At 50.5% G+C, this 17,012-nt stretch overlaps 1 protein-coding gene across 1 annotated transcript; it reads right to left on the bottom strand.

Annotated features, from left to right (window-relative positions):
• Window positions 1–7,031: 7,031 nt before the first annotated feature.
• On the bottom strand, window positions 7,032–16,689 carry LOC127019725 (G-protein coupled receptor 83-like). The gene is made up of 5 exons (XM_050901906.1): window positions 16,646–16,689; window positions 15,853–16,541; window positions 14,927–15,052; window positions 12,861–12,994; window positions 7,032–8,403 (listed from the first exon to the last, which is right to left on the bottom strand). Exons 2-5 carry the CDS (start codon window positions 16,234–16,236, stop codon window positions 7,809–7,811), a joined length of 1,239 nt encoding a protein of 412 aa, XP_050757863.1. The 5' UTR covers window positions 16,237–16,541; window positions 16,646–16,689; the 3' UTR covers window positions 7,032–7,808.
• Window positions 16,690–17,012: the final 323 nt, after the last annotated feature.

The following is a 17,012-nucleotide window of genomic DNA, read 5'->3' as shown; positions in this document are numbered from 1 at the left end:
TTGCTAAATATTCGTGGTCTTTATTAGCTATGTTAATCATTACAGTTCACCTAGAGGACGAATATATTTCTACATTATGCCCTGCAAGCTGTGAAGGACAACAGAATACTTATATTCCACTAAATGGAAGGCAAGGTAATGCAATTTAATACAGTTCTTTTAAATAGAACACAGGGTAACCTTACGTTCAAGTCAGCTTTATCTTTAGGTTTCTTAAAATCAACCTTCAAATTTAATAAAAGGAAAAAAATATGTAGCCTGCAATAGAAATGTTAACATAAAGGGGGGATACTGCGTTAAAGTATTTATTTGGCGCTGTAGCTATTGCCACCTCCATGCAGGGGACTGTCGGCATTAGTCACTGTTCGTAAGCAAGAGCCACTGGTGCATTTAATTCAAGAACAGGGTAGAAAATGAAGATAGTGTGTTAAATAACTGATCTGTAAAGACAGATTCAGGAAAGACAATGCACTATGAAGGGAATCCTAGAAACACCGTAGTGGTAAAAACTGAAACGTGATTCCTTTCCAGTCTTTAGGAGGGACTTGGTTTATTAACCTTAATGTGAAAGGTCCAAGCAATGTATCACCGTTCAGAAGGAAACAAAAATTTCCAAAATAGCCCAGAGTCATCCAGTCTATTGCAACTCCTCATTAACTGAACTTTGTGGTAAACCCATCATGGAAGCTTTGGGTGATCCAGGAACTCCTTATAATTCTGAATTCTGCCTTGTTTGACATGTATCACCAGTAAAATATAAAAATGAGCAGTGGAAGGAGAAAGAAGCTGCAGAAGGTTTAGGCCATTGATTAATTGATCACTTAATTCCTGTTGGAAATTGCCTGAGACAAGATGTGGCAGCAAGCAAACATCATCTCCGTCTCAAAAAAAGGAACAAAATCTGTTGCTCTGAAACTTGCCTGCCATCATTTTTATTATGTATCATAAACTGTCTCCGGACAACACCCCAAGTCTGGCCGCCTTGGAACCACACGGATTACAGTACTCAAGTTGGCTACAAGCGTGGATTTGAAATAGCAATGACTTCTGCAGACCTGGCTGAGGAATATGCTGCAGTTCTGGTAGAATGGCACAAAACTGTCAAAAAGGATGTTTTGAAAATGACTGTTGGTACTTTCAGCTACAAACACCAACTGGAGATCCTTGCCGAGGGGAAATCCTTGGGGCAAGAGACCACTGAGGTTCAACAACCTGCCAGGACACAGTATGTATTAGGTACTCACGTATACAACAAAAGCATATGGGTATGTTAGACAGAGATGACACTTGGAGAGGATATAAACCTTTATGCTCTGAAGCAGCGTTAATTGTAAGGCAATAAGCAGAAATTCCAGTAATGGGGACACTCCCTATAATTGTCCCTTATGGTGTCCCATAAAGCAATTGTTTTTGTCTGCAGCAGACAAATTAGATGGTCCATCAATCCGATTTTATAAAGCAATTCCTCTGTTCTTATCTGCCAAGGAGATTTTTATGAGGCCTGTCATGGAAAAGTCTCTTCAAGTGACAGACTATTGTGTTGTAAAATCAGACATGGTTTCTGCAGGACTCAGCCGGTTGGTTTTTGGGGGGTTTTATTACTATTTTTTTTTCCTCTCACCTCTGGTAAGTGACAGCTGCTCTTGATCGACAGCTCAATGCAGAGGGCAGCGTCCTTGTGCGATTTGGCATTGCTGAACAAGGCATTATTAGCCAGTACGGGCTCATGGGAGAATAAAACCTCATTACAAGGGCCAAATGCATTGATTCAACCCTTATTACTGGGGCAAAGTTAAAAATACTGGGGGGGGATGGGGACAGGGCAAGAAGTGCTTCTGCTTTGCTGTCTGGGGAGACTGCCAGTAACCTCCCCAGGAAGGGTTTGCTTCAGTGCAGCGCAGCAGGCACAGACGCTTGCAGACCCCGGCCGTGTCAGCTCCCTTCCCTCCTAACCGCTGTTACCTGCCCTCTCCAGCACAATTCGGAGCATCGCCCGGGCACTCGCCTGAGCTGCAGCAGCGCTTGGTAACCTGCTCCTGCACTCCTGCCTCGTACCATCAGCCAGTGACCCCAAATGACTTCAGTCCTGTTCCAACGTAGACACCCGAAACGTGGCATTGCCAACGCGTCTTGGCAATGAGATTGCCTCTGACGTACCTGCTCGGCACAGAAAGCTCATCGGGATGAGCCGAGAGGTGCGGTCATCGTTGGAAAGGTGTGTGCGCTGGGAGTGCTTGGGTGACAAGCCCGGGGGAGCAGTTTAGGAATATATACTGGAATTTGGGTAGGGATTACTGCTGAGCACTGGTGGCACAGGGCAACTTTGTGAAAAGCCTTGAATCTTTAAGCTGAGAGCTGACTGCAGCATTGTGCTTGGCGCGATAAACCTGCCCTTACCCTGTCAGTATTCCTGCTTGGGCTTCATCCAAAGTCTGGGGAGATCAGAAGCATTTTTCTCCCTACCGCAGCGCAGGAGGCGATAGCTCGAGGGAAGCAGGCATGTTTGCTCCTCAGTCGGTGAGGGGTAGAGCCATCTGCCCTGACTTGAGGGAGAGGCTCTCCTTTGCTGCCCATGGCAGGGGGTGCCTGCTCGTTCTCTTCCAAGTGTTAATGCTGGGTGTGCCCTTTGCATCCGAGCCTCCCGGGCGAGGTTCGGGCTTTTTCCTCCCTCTTCTTCCCCTGCTCTGGGAGTGACCCAATCTGCTGAGTTGCATCTCAGTGCAAGAGGATGGTCTCTGATGCTGACCCAGCTATATCCCCACTTCCCAGGGCTTGATCTGGATTTAAGTGAGAACATTTCCCTTTATTCCTTCAGCATGCTTTGGACAGCCCATCGGTACTGTTTTCCACTTGAAGAGCTAACTGATGATAATTGTGTTCTGTTTCTCCTTCCTGAGCTAATTTTCTGACTCATTGTGGGGTTTTTTCTGCTTGCTTTTTGTTAATCTAGTTGGCATTTTGTGGTTTCTTTGTTCATTATGCGATGGGGCTATATAAGGGGATTTGTCTCTGGAATTCAGGTATCCCCTGCACTGTGTGCTCTGTTATCGTCTTCATCAGCAACTATGCTGAAGGCAGTTAGATGCATTTGGCATGAGCTAACCTTAATAAATCTGGGTTGTTAATCACTCAGACATGTCTCCGTTGAATCTTTGCATGCTGATTTGTGTGTGCTCAAATAGTTTCTCTGGAGCAGACTTCTGGTAACTCAGTGTTTTAGTAATCTGCCCTCCAAATTCACTCTCGAGCTCTTGCCTCCCGGGGCTTTGCCTGCCAGGGACAGGTTCAAGTCATCTGCCTGCCGAGGAGAGCAGCACCGCAGCTGCCAAAGGCGCAGGGTGACGGCTCGGCCCGCAGCGCATGAGCAGGATGCGGGCTCTCCGGACGGCACAGGCTTCCCGGAGGATTCTTCTCCCACCCCGCGCTCCCATCCAGCCCTCCAGCCTCGGGGCTGCCACACCGTCGGGCTGCAGGGAGCAAACCGTGCCGTGTCTGCTGCCCCAGCCAGGGCAGGTCTCTGTGCACAAAGCCCACGGCAGCCTGCTAGCGCAGCCCTGCCGGGAAGGGGGGAAAACACCCAGCGGGAAGCGGCGGTCCCGTTTTCGGGAGCTCTCCCTTGGTCCTATTGATCTTGGACACCGGGCTGCCTCCGGCACTCAGGAAGCTATTCCCACAGGCGAGTGGCGTGTCTGAAGACAAATTAATGAATGTTTAAGCATCTATTTACCTGCTGAGTTGGCTCAGACCTTGCCCTATTTCAGCAAAAGCAGAATTTCTCAGATTCTCTTTTCCAGACCTTGGCTAGGTAAGCCCTCTGATTGCTGCAGCAAGCCTTGCGCCTGCAGTTCAGCAGAGATGCAATCTCTTGCCCCTCGGTCACTGTGCCTTGCCCAAATCAAACAACCTAGCTCAGTTTATCTTTTTTTTTTATGATGTTGTGCATCCTATCGCTTGCCTGAATGCTGCTGAGAGAGTGCTGCTGTGTTAGTCAGGTCATCCTCAAGTGATACAAGAGCCTCGAGGCAATGGGCAAAGCGTGCGAGGCTTTGAATCTCGTTCAGGCATTGATAATTACCAGTCTAGATGATAGCTAAACCATTACGAAGATGCAATACAGTCAGCTCTTACATCATGCCCATTTAGGGGAGAAAAATTCAGCAATGAAGAGATGCTCCGATTGACAGATCCAACGAAAACCGGCTAGGTTATTTTTCACAGCAAGAGACAGCTAACTACATGGATCAGCAGAAGATCAAGGGAGTGTGAAGAGAGACCCACTTCTTTGGAATGAGGTCTTTGATTCCTCCAGAAAAAGATTATGCAGCCGTTTAAAGAAAGAAAGGAAGGAAAAAAAACCCACAACCTAAGAAATATTAAAGATGGACTCAACACAAGGTTAAGAGATTTCAAGGAGATTTCTACTTCACCCATAGCCACTAGACGTGACAGGGGCTCCCAGAACAGCTTTCCTATCGAAGGGATGATGGGCAGGTACGACTCCAAGGTTTGCCTGCTGCTTCCCAGAAATTTGGCTGTTTCTGAGGAAACCAGCAGCCAGTCTGTACCAGCATTCTTGGACAAACATCTCAAGAAATTAGTGAAAATTTCTATCTATCCATCTTGCACTGTAAAACAGCCCTGGGGATGGGATTTAATCCCCAGCTTGGTTTGTACCCCAGAATTTGCCAACAGAGCGGGAGATTTCATTTCAGAATCACAGCGAGAGCCATAGCTTAGTATTTCTCATGGAAGATATCAGTGCTAGTGTTGTTGCTATGGTTATTTCATAGAAGGCCAAGATATAATATGTACATTGAAAGAAAACGTAGAAAGAAATATCTCTTTAGAAACTGTGTGAGTTTTGTGTGCACAGTGCCTCATACAGCAGCCTATGGAAAGGCACTCTGAGAACAACATGCTGTGCACGGGGCTGTGCGCGGGGCTGGAAGTCCATGCCGGCGCTGCCGCTTGGGCGTTGGGTCACGCACAGCTCCCCGGGCTGTTCCAGAGAGCTTTCGGGGGGGCGGGATGCCATTTTCCGTCTTCTGTTGTTTCTTTGTGAAATGCTTGCTTTGCGGGTGTTATTCAAAGAGCCCCGGGAAGTTTTGTCCAGGGCAATAAAACATAGCAAATAAAGAATATGCTCATCCAGGATGAAATTTTAGGTGTTTTTGTTAAACTCTGCACGGTTTTTGGGTGACACCAGCAGTGTTTTTCATGAGTATCTATCTGAATCAGCTGAATAACTGTGAACAGCAAATAAGCCCATGAATCACAGCTAACCAAGCTCTGCGTCTGCCTTATTAACTGATGGATGCTGCTATCACAGTTCACTTACTTAGCACTACTGCTACGGCACTAGAGATGGGTACTCTCTTTTCACTTATTACTTGGCATGGATCCTGTTACCTACTGGCAAATGGTGAGTTTAAACCTTGTTTTCTGAAGGGCCCCTGCGAGAGCATGTCAGGGAAGTTCAATAGCCCAGATCAAGTCCTCCGGATCCAGAGCAAGCACCCAGTGGGGGTCTCGGTGCCACAGGGCTGTCCCCTCCTGCCCCCAGGTCAGGTCCTGGGTGACTCCACGCTTTACCCAACCTTTGCCAAACTCTCTTTTCTGCTGATTTTTCATCCCTGTCCTGGACTCTGAGGAGGCAGGGGGGTGTTCCAGTTAGTCCTTGTGAAGCAGGACCTCCCAGGACTTTTTTCCTTCCTGTGTCCATACGACACGGCACCTCCCAGGCTTTTCGTGGCCATCTCCCAGTTTGCCCCGAGGCTGCCATCACTCACGTTTCCACTCTTGAAGGAAACTTTCCAGTCGCTGCGAGAAGCTTGTCCACTGCACCTTATAACTGCGTCTCATTTACATCCTCACCTCGTGCTAAATATTGTGCTACAGCAACCAAAGGACGAAGGATGCTGGGTTTTGCAACCTTTGGGAAAAAGTCTCTTAAACTTCTGAAGATACGTGAGTGGAAATGAGCTGCTACATTTCCGTAGTGGAAACCGAAAACTTTAAAGGCCATGACTGCCTTTAAACTACTGACAACCGTCACCTGGTTTTCACCAACTAGACAAACCCAAAGTCCCCAGCCGCTCCTCACAGGACATGCCTTCCAGCCCTGACACCAGCTTTGTTGCCCTCCTCTGGACGCGTTCAAGGACCTTCACATCCTTCTTAAACGGTGGAGTTCTGGGGCCCAGAACTGCGCACAGTGCTCAAGGTGAGGCCACACCAGCGCTGAATACTTTTCATCCAAAGCAGTTTGTTTGGGGTTTTTTTTTGCTACGAGTACAGTGTTTCCCTCCGAATTTCAGGTCTGAGGACCAGAGAGTAACCACCCTGGCCGGTCCGAACCAGAGCCCCTCTGTCACCATTGCAGCACGTACCAGTCGCCAGCACCAAGTTTTGAAGGGTTATGCAGGAACTGGAGGGGCTCAAAACACACATAGCTTTATTCCTGCAAAGGACTTATGACTACTCAACCCAAAGTCTGGACGGATAAGTAATAAATATTTTCCCATCTTTTGTCTGTCTTCTCCAAGTAAGAGAAGTCCCTTGCTCAAGCTCAACCAGGGAAGCAGAGAGGAGAAGTCTGGCCTCTCTGGTCTTGGTGCAATTTTTAAGAGGGATGGTATGATGGAGAAAGGGACATCGCTGGCCAGGCCAGGAGGTCCTTCCAGTTCCTGCTCCCCAGGGCCCAGCCACTGCTCCACACCGCTTGCAAAATCACGTAGCAATTCTGGTTTCTCTCTGCCTTTAATGTCTCTTTTCCCTGTCTTTTTCTTTTTTCCCCTCTCTCTCATGTACTAAATCTTTCCTTTGTTCTGTATCCTTTTTTTCACCTGCCTCCCAAGCATAACTAAATTAAACTGTATTTTTCCCAGGACTGTAAACAAAATCTTCCCTCTTAGTCTGAGTCAATTCCGCTGTTTAAATGAAACTCTTTTACAGCAATTAGTAATTATGGAGAACGATTTCATTCTTCAGTTAGTGAACGCTACAGCCCTGATGAAATATTTTGAGGCCTTTTGTTTAGTGCCAGTGTAGCTTTATTTTCTGAATTAATACATTTATAATAAAACCAAAAAGAAATTCTCAATGGACTAAATTTGTCCGCCGGAGTGCCGTCTGAGGCTGCCGCCACCGCCGATGCCCGGCGTGCGTTCCCGCTCCCCTCTCGGCCGGGACTGGATTTCAGCTGCAGGGGGGGCAGAGGGAGGGGTGGGACAGAGCCGGGGCAGGGGGGGCGAGGGGAGGGGGAGCAGCACCATCTGAAGGGGAAATTGCTGCTGACTGACCCTTACCTCTGCCGGGAGGCTTTGGTAAAAATTACCGGGTGAAACTCCACATGGACGGAGTCAACCTGGATGTCCAAGTCCTTCCTTCAAACACGTGTCAGAACGGGTCCATTGCTGTCGCTCTGCAAAGCCCCCGTGCCAAGGCACGTGTTACGAGCGCTGAGACAGGCCAGCGACTCGGGACAGCACGAGCCATGACGGAAACCTGGGTGCCACTCCCTCTGCTAGGAACCAGATGGGAAACCCCCGAAAGCAAATCACCCTGCCTGCGGGCCGCCACGTCTCCTGCACATATACCTGCTCCTTGGGCCAGCTGCAGCTGTGGGCTCACGGGGAGGGTGCTTGAGAGGCTCTGCTCCCACTGCACCGAGTAGAGGGGGTGCTGCTGTGACACAAGTCAAAAGTCAGTAGGAAAACACCAGAGCAGCAACGTCGATTCCTGAGGAGAAACGGGGAGATGCCCTTTGATGTCCACCGAATCCAGCGAACTCACCTCAGCCCTTCGGCTCACAGGTCTGTGTTGGCCGTCCGGATGTTTACGGTGGAGCAAGCGGTCTGCGAGGCAGGTCCCTGCCTGTACCTGGCCTGCTCCATCCACGCCTCGCGGCAGGACGTCACCACGGGCGGCAGCACGTTGTCCTGAGTCTGAGGCACCTTCTGGCACAGGCAGAGCAGGGACTTGAGCTCCGAGCGGAAGCTCTCGTTCAGCCAGCAGTAGATGAAGGGGTTGTAGCAGGTGCTACTCATGGCGAACCAGTGCAGGGCGAAATAGAGGGAGTTCTTCGCCTTGATGCCTAGACTGGAGATGAGCACCACGTAGCAGTTGAGAGGGAACCAGCAGACAGCAAAGACCACCACCACCAGCATCAGCATCTTGATGCTCTTCTTCTTGTTCTTGTGGTGGGTGATATACTGCTGCGTGGTGACGTCTCCAATGGCGTTGCGCAGCCAGAGCTTCTTGGCCAGGCGCGTGTAGGTGACAGTGATGATTAGCAGAGGCAGGAGGTAAAGGAGGAGAAAGGTGGACAGGTCCAGATACTTCCAGACCAGCTCTGCGGGCTCAGGAAAATCGGGGAGGCACAAACTCCGGACAGTGGCTTCCCTTGAAAAACAAAGAAATACATATATAGCATGTGGCCATTGCTGTGCAAATGGATGCTGCTAACTTGGCAAACCACAGTGGGGCTTCCACACCACCCACAACCACCTCCTCAGATTTGTAGTACAGACAGAGGAGGGCCAGATATTGCTCATCTCAACAAAACAAAGCTCAGTCAAACCTCTGTTTCCCAGAAAGTCTTCTCATCGTGTTCTCTGTGTCCGTCTCACCAAGGATGAGCCTGGCTACTGTGCATCGTTATCTCCTTTCCCCTTAAATTGTTGTGTTGTCCGATAAAAGAAATTCTTGGAAAGACAAACTGGAGTTTCCTCTTAGAATCTGCAGCTGACTTTAACTGAATGAGTCCCTCGTGTCCCCTTAACACAGCAAAAGTCACCCTGATGGCCCATTCTTACAAAAGGGGCTACTGTGAAAGAAGCACTGACCTGGCTGCATCTGCCCCTTCCCCGTGTGCACGGGGACAGGGACACGGCAGTGCCGGTCTCCTCTTCCCCAAAAACCCAGTGCAGGAGGAAAGAAGGCAGTGAGTGAGACCACCTAACTCCCGCTTTTCTCCAGTCCCGTAGGCGATTCCTGCGCACCTGGGAAGAGGACACATTATGCCCAGGTTTCCCTGAATGTGCCCACCCAGAAATCCAGCCCGGGATGTGTTACTCCTCTTGCACGTGGGCTGTGCAAACTGTTGTCTGGCCAAGCACAACTGACCTGATCTTCCCGGGACACGGCAGAGCCACAGCACGTGCTGGGATCACCGCTGCAGCACGCTTGCAATAGCTCTGACTTGGCTTTGCCGGGTTGGATCTGCAGTCCATGCCCTACACGGGTACCCCCGCCTTTCTGTGCCCCCGAGCGGGTACGGGACCCCCTCGGCCAGAGCAGAAAACTGCTGCAGCAGCTGGGAAGTCAAAGCCGTTACGGATGGAAGGGGAAGGGGCTGCTGGAGGCTGGGGGCCGTGTGAAAGCCTCGCAGGCACGTCCCCACCTGCACGGACAGCACTCCTTCCTTCCCGTACCGACCATCCCGTTTTCATCAGCTTTTCAGGAGACCGGCTGTTAAAACCTTTTTGCTACATCTCAAAACAGGCGTGATTATTAGAAAACCTGGTCGCTTAACTCAAGTTTAACTTAAGCCTGACAGTTCAACTTCTGATGGTTAACTAACGAAAGAACTGAGTTCAACTATATGCGATATAGCTTATTTTAACAGCACTTCAGCAATCTGTCCCGTTCAACCCCACGCATCCAGGCTCTGTTCGCATTTTCCGGCTGGCAGCGGCTCTCAGCTGACGCACCCCAGCACCCTCTGCAGAGCACCACGTGTCCCCTCCGCATCCTGCAGCAGATGACTGGAAGTGACGAAACATTAGGAGAAAGGAGCACTCGCACATTTATTTCCAATGGATGTTTTTGCCTTTTCTTTCCTTTTTTCCCCTCTTTTTCTTTCTCTTATTCCATTTCGCCCTTCTCTCTTCAACGCTTGTCCTCTGCTCACTTGCATTCAGCACAGACTTTAGTCCCCATCAAGCCGCATTGTTCGTTGCAGTATTGATTAATATCTTTAATATCCTGTTTTCAACCTCTGCAGCTGGCTTTTGTGCCACAAATAGAAGATTGCTTGAAAACAGACGGCTGTAAGCAGGGCCTGCGCGCGGCTGTCGGAGGGGTGACAAAGGGTGTGGGAGCAGAGCTCCGCCGAGCCTGGCTGTGGAGGACCCTGGAGACGCTGCTCGAGAGGGGAACTGACGCAGAAGGGAAAATCATCCTTTCTGAACCGCACTCCTGACTCTTTCCTCCCCAGGACCTGGCTCACCGCTGGCACGGGCGAGGCTGCCCCTGCCTGCAGGCAGCTCTGCCTGCCTGCCTGCCAAAGGGGACCCGCCAAAGCAACTGGAGATCTGGCAGGGGAAGCAAGCGTGGTGCCCAAGGTGACACCGCAGCATGGGGTCAGACCCACCATGGCCACAGCCGAAGAGCAAAGCTGTAGGGAAAGAGCAGAAGCGACGGGGCGGGAGCGGGGCGGCCATCCCTCGCTGCCCCCCCAGGGATCGGCTGTTTGGGGAACGCATTGAGCTCGGGACGGTGTCTGGGCTGCAGCTCTCGGCGCTGGAGCGCAGCTGAGATCTAGCGAGGGTGATGCTTTGGTGCTTGCGGAGCTTAAAAACACATTTGAACAGAGCGGGCAGCAGAGCGAGGCCGCGGGTAATCAAAAAACCATTTGCTGCCCTCGCTGCCCCCCTTCCCTCTCACCCTCTAAAGGAGGGGCGCAGAGCTGTACAAGAGGCTCACGATTATTTCAGGGAAGAGGCTGGTTGAGAGCAAAACCAGCCAGGACGCTGCATGTTGGTAAATTCTGGTATGACCGTGGACCTGGCCGCACTGCTGTGCACTGCAGCCAGAGAGGTTTGATGCTGGTGGAGCCCACGTTCTCCTGTGCCCAGAACCCCAACAGCTCCCTGGTGGGACTTCTCAGGAGCCCCTGGCCCTGCAGGAGCTATTACAAGCAATATTACAACTGCGATTTTTATTCAATGGAAAGCAGGGATGAGAATAGCACGTCCTGGAAGTCCTTATATTGCCGAGCTGCCTCATGCCGATGCGCGGCTAGGTTTCCTCTGGCCGTGCTAAAGGATGAACAGAGACAGGTGCCGCGAAACAGAGCGCGGCGTTTGTTCATTCACAAGCGATTTGCTCAGTAATACCCCGAACACAGCTGCGAAGCAATGCGAGTGCAGGAGTAACCCAGCACTTTGTTTACAAAGTCTAAGCAGTTGAAGATATTGCGTCCCCCACAGAGGCATCTCTCAGTCAAATCAATCACAAGCACGAGTGAGGGAGAGCTGCGAAGCCCCAGATTACGCTCCCGTTTTGTGTAGCCTCTCGTATACAAACAGCCATGGAAAGCCCGTGCGGGCAGTCAAACACTCTCCCTGCCATGCTGATGGGAGGGAGGCGGCTGGGCTGTAGGAAAAAAGGTATTTGTCCTTGATACAGAAGCTCAATATCTACAACAGAAATCTTTCTCCTGCTGCCTATTACTGCCTCCTTACCCTGCTCCCTGGGACGCCGCTCTCAGGTCAAAAATACTGTTCACTGTAAGATTATCCCCTTGGCCTTGCGTCTGGCATTCCTGCGAAATGCAGGCACCAGCAGTGTGACACACCACTGCGAAAAAAACCGGTTTGTGTAGCATTATGGACGGTTTTCTAGCCAGGAGGAGTCATAGCAATGCCACAGGCTGGTGGGGACGAGAGGGCCGGGACAGGCTGGGTACTGTGGAGCAACAAAAGACTGCAAGGGCAAACCAACCCAAAACTTCTGGTTCTATTTCTCCCTGGTAGAGAGGGGACTTCCCAGCAATGAATGCCATCGCTAGACCAGCTGGAAGGGGGGGAAGATAAGGGGTTGGGGTTTTTTCCCCTTTTCTTTTTTTGCCCTCCAGATCAGAACCTTCACTTTCTTCTGATACTTCAGCAGTCCTCACATGGATGTGAAATTCCACTTCATCTCCTTTTAACAGCTTCTGTTGTTGTGTTCAGCCAGGCAAAGAGCCCCCTTCCCTGCTGGGCAAGGCAAAGGAGAACACTGAGACGACTTCAGTTCCCTGTCGAAGCACTGTTCCTCTCACCAGCCCTTCACTGCAGAGGAAGAGGTGGAGGTTTCTCTTTTGCTTTTCTTTTTTATGTAATGCTGGGCAGAGGAGCCTCAAGCTTTAAGGAAGGCCGGTCCTGTTTCATAAATCCGAATGGATGAAACGCAAGGAAATGTGTGAATCAGCGTATGAAGATGGAGATCTGGGGTTCGTGGGCCTTCTGACTTACAAAGGCAGTCCTCTCCTCCTTGTTCTTTCTGTATAGTCTCGCTAACGTCAGCACCAGATGTTTACACCATGAGTTTTATTTTCTTTCTTTTTCAAACTGCAGCTTTGGCTCTCTCTTTCCTCCTTGCCTGAGCAAGTTGGCTAGACGTGGTGGTCTTTGGTCTACAGAGCTGAGCGAGCGTGAGGAGGGAAGAGGAAAGGCCCTCGGGAGAAGACAGCCTTCTCGGGACAAAGTCCCTCCTGACGGTATCATGACACTGGAGAAGGTTTGCCTCACCGACCTGCCGTGCCCCGGCCAGGCTGCGCTGGCCGCCCGGCTGCGCCTGGAGCCTGCCACCAGCACGAGGCTGGGAGGCGAGACTCACCCCCTCGTCCAGGCATCTGGGAGACGGCGAAAGCAAACCCAGGTCCCCAGGACGTGCGTGCCCTGCAGGGAGCCAGGCGGCTCTTCCAGCAGGACAAGCCTCTGGAGTGAGATTTCATCCACGCACAAACTCCCACCGGTTCCGCTATGTCCTTCCCCAAGCCTGGGAGCCCTTCCAGCAGCTCTCACCGCTGAGAGCCACCGCCGCAGGGGGCTATCGGACCTCTTCACGCTCGCTTGGAAGGGGAAATAACTCACCTGTAGTTATACTGGAAAAGCTTTTGATAGATGGCATGGGGTAGGGAGAAACAGGTTGCCATCAGCCAGATAACAGAGATGCTCAGCGCTCCCTTTGTTAGTGACATCCTCTGCTTCAGCGGGTTCAGGATGACCTGCAACAGAGACTTCACCGTGACTCTTACCGCACGGGAAAGCAAAGTCCCTTCACCAATGCACACAGCAGAGGCATTTTTTGACATGATCTAAGGCTGTTAAGAAAATGACAACTGTGATTAGGAAAATGTCCTGCTTATTAGAGTGACCTGGAAAATGGGAAACATTGAACGTTTCAGTCTGCTCAGAAGTGCTTTCAAAGAAACTTTTTCCTCTATTTTGTTCTGTGAGGACCATTTTCCTTAAATTGTGGGTTACATTAGGTAGGAAAAGAAGATATCTACACAAGTCTCTTCACTTACAGGCATGTTTGTTTATTCTATATGAATTACATAAAGAAATGTCTCCTGTTCTAGCTGAACCTATGAAGCTGAGCCCCCCTCCCCTCTTTTGAGGCATTAACTCACCTTTTATGAAATGTTCTTTGTTAGATGAAAAGTTAAAGAGCTTATAAAATCTGAGAGACTGGAAGATACTATCTGGCTGATAGGAAAGTGTGCTGGTTTGGGCTGGGATAGAGTTAATTTTCTTCACAGTAGCTGGTATGGGGCTGCGTTTTGGATTCGTGCTGGGAACAGCGTGGATAACACCGGGATGATTTCCTTACCGCTGAGCAGTGCTTACACAGCGTCGAGGCCTTTTCTGCTCCTCACCCCAGCCCACCAGCGAGGAGGCTGGGGGGGCACAAGGAGCCGGGAGGGGACACAGCCGGGACAGCTGACCCCAGCTGCCCAAAGGGATATTCCAGACCATAGGACGCCATGCTCAGCACAGAAAGCTGGGGGAAGGAGGAGGAAGGGGGGGACGTTGGGAGCGATGGCGTTTGTCTTCCCAAGCCACCGTTAGACGTGATGGAGCCCTGCTTTCCTGGCCATGGCTGAACACTGCCTGCCGATGGGAAGTGGGGAATGAATTCCTTGTTTTGCCTGGCTTGTGCGGATGGCTTTTGCTTTCCCTATTAAACTGTCTTTATCTCAACCCACGAGTTCTCACTTTTCCCATTCTCTCCCCCATCCCACCGGGGGGACAGCGAGCGAGCGGCTGCGTGGGGCTTCGTTGCCGGCTGGGGTTAACCCACGACAGAAAGGCGAGTGATTGCTGGAGATAAGCACATGGCCTGGGCTGCCCGCTCTTTCCTGTACTGGTAAAGCAGCGAGTGTTTATCGCACTGGGCAGCTGACACAGCCTGGCTGCAGGCAGATGGTGGCTACCGTCCTCTCACAGCTCTGAAGTGTCCTCCCAGTATTTCCAACAGAGTTTTCCCACTCTGCTGCTCCCCTTTATACTGGTCCAGCGTCAGTCCCATAGCTATACCATGGGACTTCAGTCTCAGAATTTCTTTTTACTCCAACTGTCCTGCAACTTGATGATGCAGCAAATGCCCAACGGGAAAAGAAGAGCAAAAGAACAAACAGGCAACTAAATCAGAATTTAAGCTCAGGATGCTACAGACTGGTGTTCTATAGGTTTTGGGTGGTAAACTAAAAAGCTTGGAAAAGTTCCCTGTACAGCTGAAGTAACACTTTGCCATCAGCATTGGCTCTGCTGTCTTTCAAGGCCCCCCGTGTACAACAAAGCCTCTTGAATCAACTTGCCCTGCCATACTTGGGTCTAGGTTGGACCTGGCTCTCCAAACTACATGAAAAAGGTGCCCTCACCCTTTTCCATTGAACGTCTGGGAGTGTCCTCTGAAACCTGTGATGCCGCATTTTGTTTTTTCCCTCCTGCCCCGTACCTGGGAGCCTACAGAAGTCCATCAAGCCTTCCTACCCCTGACACGAGGGGCGTCTTTGAATTTAGCTCTAGAGCCTTCTCACTGGATATGGGTTTAATCGCCAAGATTCAGCCACCTTAAACCCATGGCTCGACCGAGACTGACAGGGGCTTGGGAAGAGCCTTGCAAGGGAACGGCGGACAGGCGGCGATTTTACCTGGTGCCTGTCCAGGGCAATGGCCGTCAGGGTCAGCGTGGAGACGTGGAGGGAGCAGTACTGCACGAAGCGGCTGACGTGGCACATGGCCTTTCCAAAGATCCACGTGCTGTTCACAAACCGAACCTGAGGGGCAAACAACAGGTCATCAGCCAGGAAATGTACGGAAAACAAATCCATGAGGAAACCCTTTGGATTGCACCTGAGCTGGCACATGGGTTTTGGCTGGCTGGCTGGGCAGCTCCACCAGAAACCCAAAGAAAGATTAGCTACGTTGGATTTTCAAACACCTTTACATAAGAATTTATAAGGCCAAAACCCACAGATTAAACGAGTGATGCTGTCGCAGCCCTCCTGGCCTGTTTGTGTAAACACCATTTGTGAACAGCAGTAATAACTTTTTAATTATACTAACAACTATATTTGGAAAAAATGGACCAAGTTTTGGTCACAGAAACCCCCCTTCAGGTCTGGAAAGCTTTCACTGAAGACTTTACCCAACTGGCAGCTCTGAGAAGCTTGACTACTTTCTTCCAGTCACCCGAGTATAACTGGTATTCGAGTTGTTTTCACCCACTAAGTTTTAAGTGTGACTCTCTAGTGCTCTCCTGCGTGTACATGAAAAGTACATGTTCATCCAGGCACTTATTCTGCATTCCCCAAGAAGCTCTTGCTGTGGTTTGGTGGCATGCTTGGGGAGACTTTAGAGCCTTTTAGGAGATACAGAGTCTAACGGAGCAAAGGGAGCCCACAGGTTGCTGAACAGTGTTTTACTTGCCTGGCAGAGTTGTCTATTAGACTTGATTGTGTTGGGTTCATGCCTCAGTCCTAGAAGAGCATGCACAGAGAGGGTGTGAACTCCAGGCAGGGCATTCTTGGGAGAGACTCCCCTCCTGGCCGAAGGGACAGCACAGCGGGCCACTTACCAGGGTAAAAGGCGTGTTGAGCAGCGTGATCATAATGTCAGACACTGCCAGGTTGACGATGAAAAGGCTGGTGGCTGAGTGCATCCTCTTGTTCTTCAGCACCACGTGGCACACCAGCATGTTCCCAAAGAGAGACATGATGATAATGACCGAGTACGCCACGATTAGGAGAGCCTTCACTGTTGGTTTCTGGGATTCTGGCTCGTATTTAGCCAGCTCGGCAAATTTCTCCCACTCAACAATGCGGCTGTCTGTCCAGTTGAAGGTGGTCCTGTTGGTTGCTTGGTAGATTGACATGAGTTTGGCCAAGGAAGAGTAATGGCCAAACTCCTCAAGAAACCCCATCATCTGTGACCTGTATGACTGAAGCAGCAAGCGAGGCATGGTGAGTTAGCTCGAGCCTTCACTCAGCTCGAGGCCGCTGGGATCACAGCTCCAGCTGACATAGCAAGCGGTCCATCAGCTTCAACTGCTTGGTTCTCTGGGAAGCTGGTGAAGATGCAGCTGCCGTTACAAACACCACCTTAAAACGGAAAGCTGGAGGGAGCCTCCAAGGTGCGATGGGTTCCCCAGGGGCAGAGGCGGCACTGGGGAGCAGCTCCAACGGGCACATTGGGAAGAGGCTGGTTTGGGACCGCACGCTCTCAACCCCTTCATATACCAAGAGCAGCAATAGCTCCACAGGCGGGCTGGAAAGAAGAACTAGTTATTACGTGTAGCAAATGTAGGAAAACCTCAGGTGGGGTTTGAAGTTGTTTTAATCCCACGTCAGCTTTTTCCTCTTTGTTCTCACCTGAGTCCTTTTTTCCTCCAAGTTCCACAGATGGCTGCGCTGTTGGTGCTTTCATCCTCTACTTCAAAACACCCGGTTCTTTTCTGTTGAAATGTAAAGGCAGAGCCATTTGGGGGATCATTTTTAAGAGCAGAAGTAGCTTTTGTCTGCATCTAACCCCAGCAATTATCCTAAAGCGATTCAGAACCTGGGAATCACATCAGAAGTTGACTTTAGTCTACCTCATATTCTCTCCTCCAAACAACTGAATTCTGCTTCCAGTGTTTCAGTGTCAGCGAGAAAACAGTCTTTCCTGCAAAAGGCGAGACTCAGCAGTAGAGGCAGGCAACTCACAGAGGAGCCACTTACACCGTATACAAACAAACCA

This window comes from Gymnogyps californianus, chromosome 9, assembly GCF_018139145.2.
Source record: "Gymnogyps californianus isolate 813 chromosome 9, ASM1813914v2, whole genome shotgun sequence".
NCBI lineage: Eukaryota > Metazoa > Chordata > Aves > Accipitriformes > Cathartidae > Gymnogyps > Gymnogyps californianus.
The sequence above is the reverse complement of the archived record's forward strand: the minus strand, read 5'-3'. Positions and strand labels throughout refer to the sequence as shown.

What these genes read in the sequence shown, in the direction of transcription:
- LOC127019725 (XM_050901906.1), bottom strand. Translation starts at nt 16,236, where the DNA reads ATGCCTCGCTTGCTGCTTCAGTCATACAGGTCACAGATGATGGGGTTT. An exon ending in TCAACACGCCTTTTACCCTG is followed by an intron (nt 15,053 to 15,852) that starts GTAAGTGGCCCG and finishes TTTGCCCCTCAG; the next exon opens with GTTCGGTTTGTGAACAGCAC. An exon ending in CTTTTCCAGTATAACTACAG is followed by an intron (nt 8,404 to 12,860) that starts GTGAGTTATTTC and finishes TTGTTTTTCAAG; the next exon opens with GGAAGCCACTGTCCGGAGTT.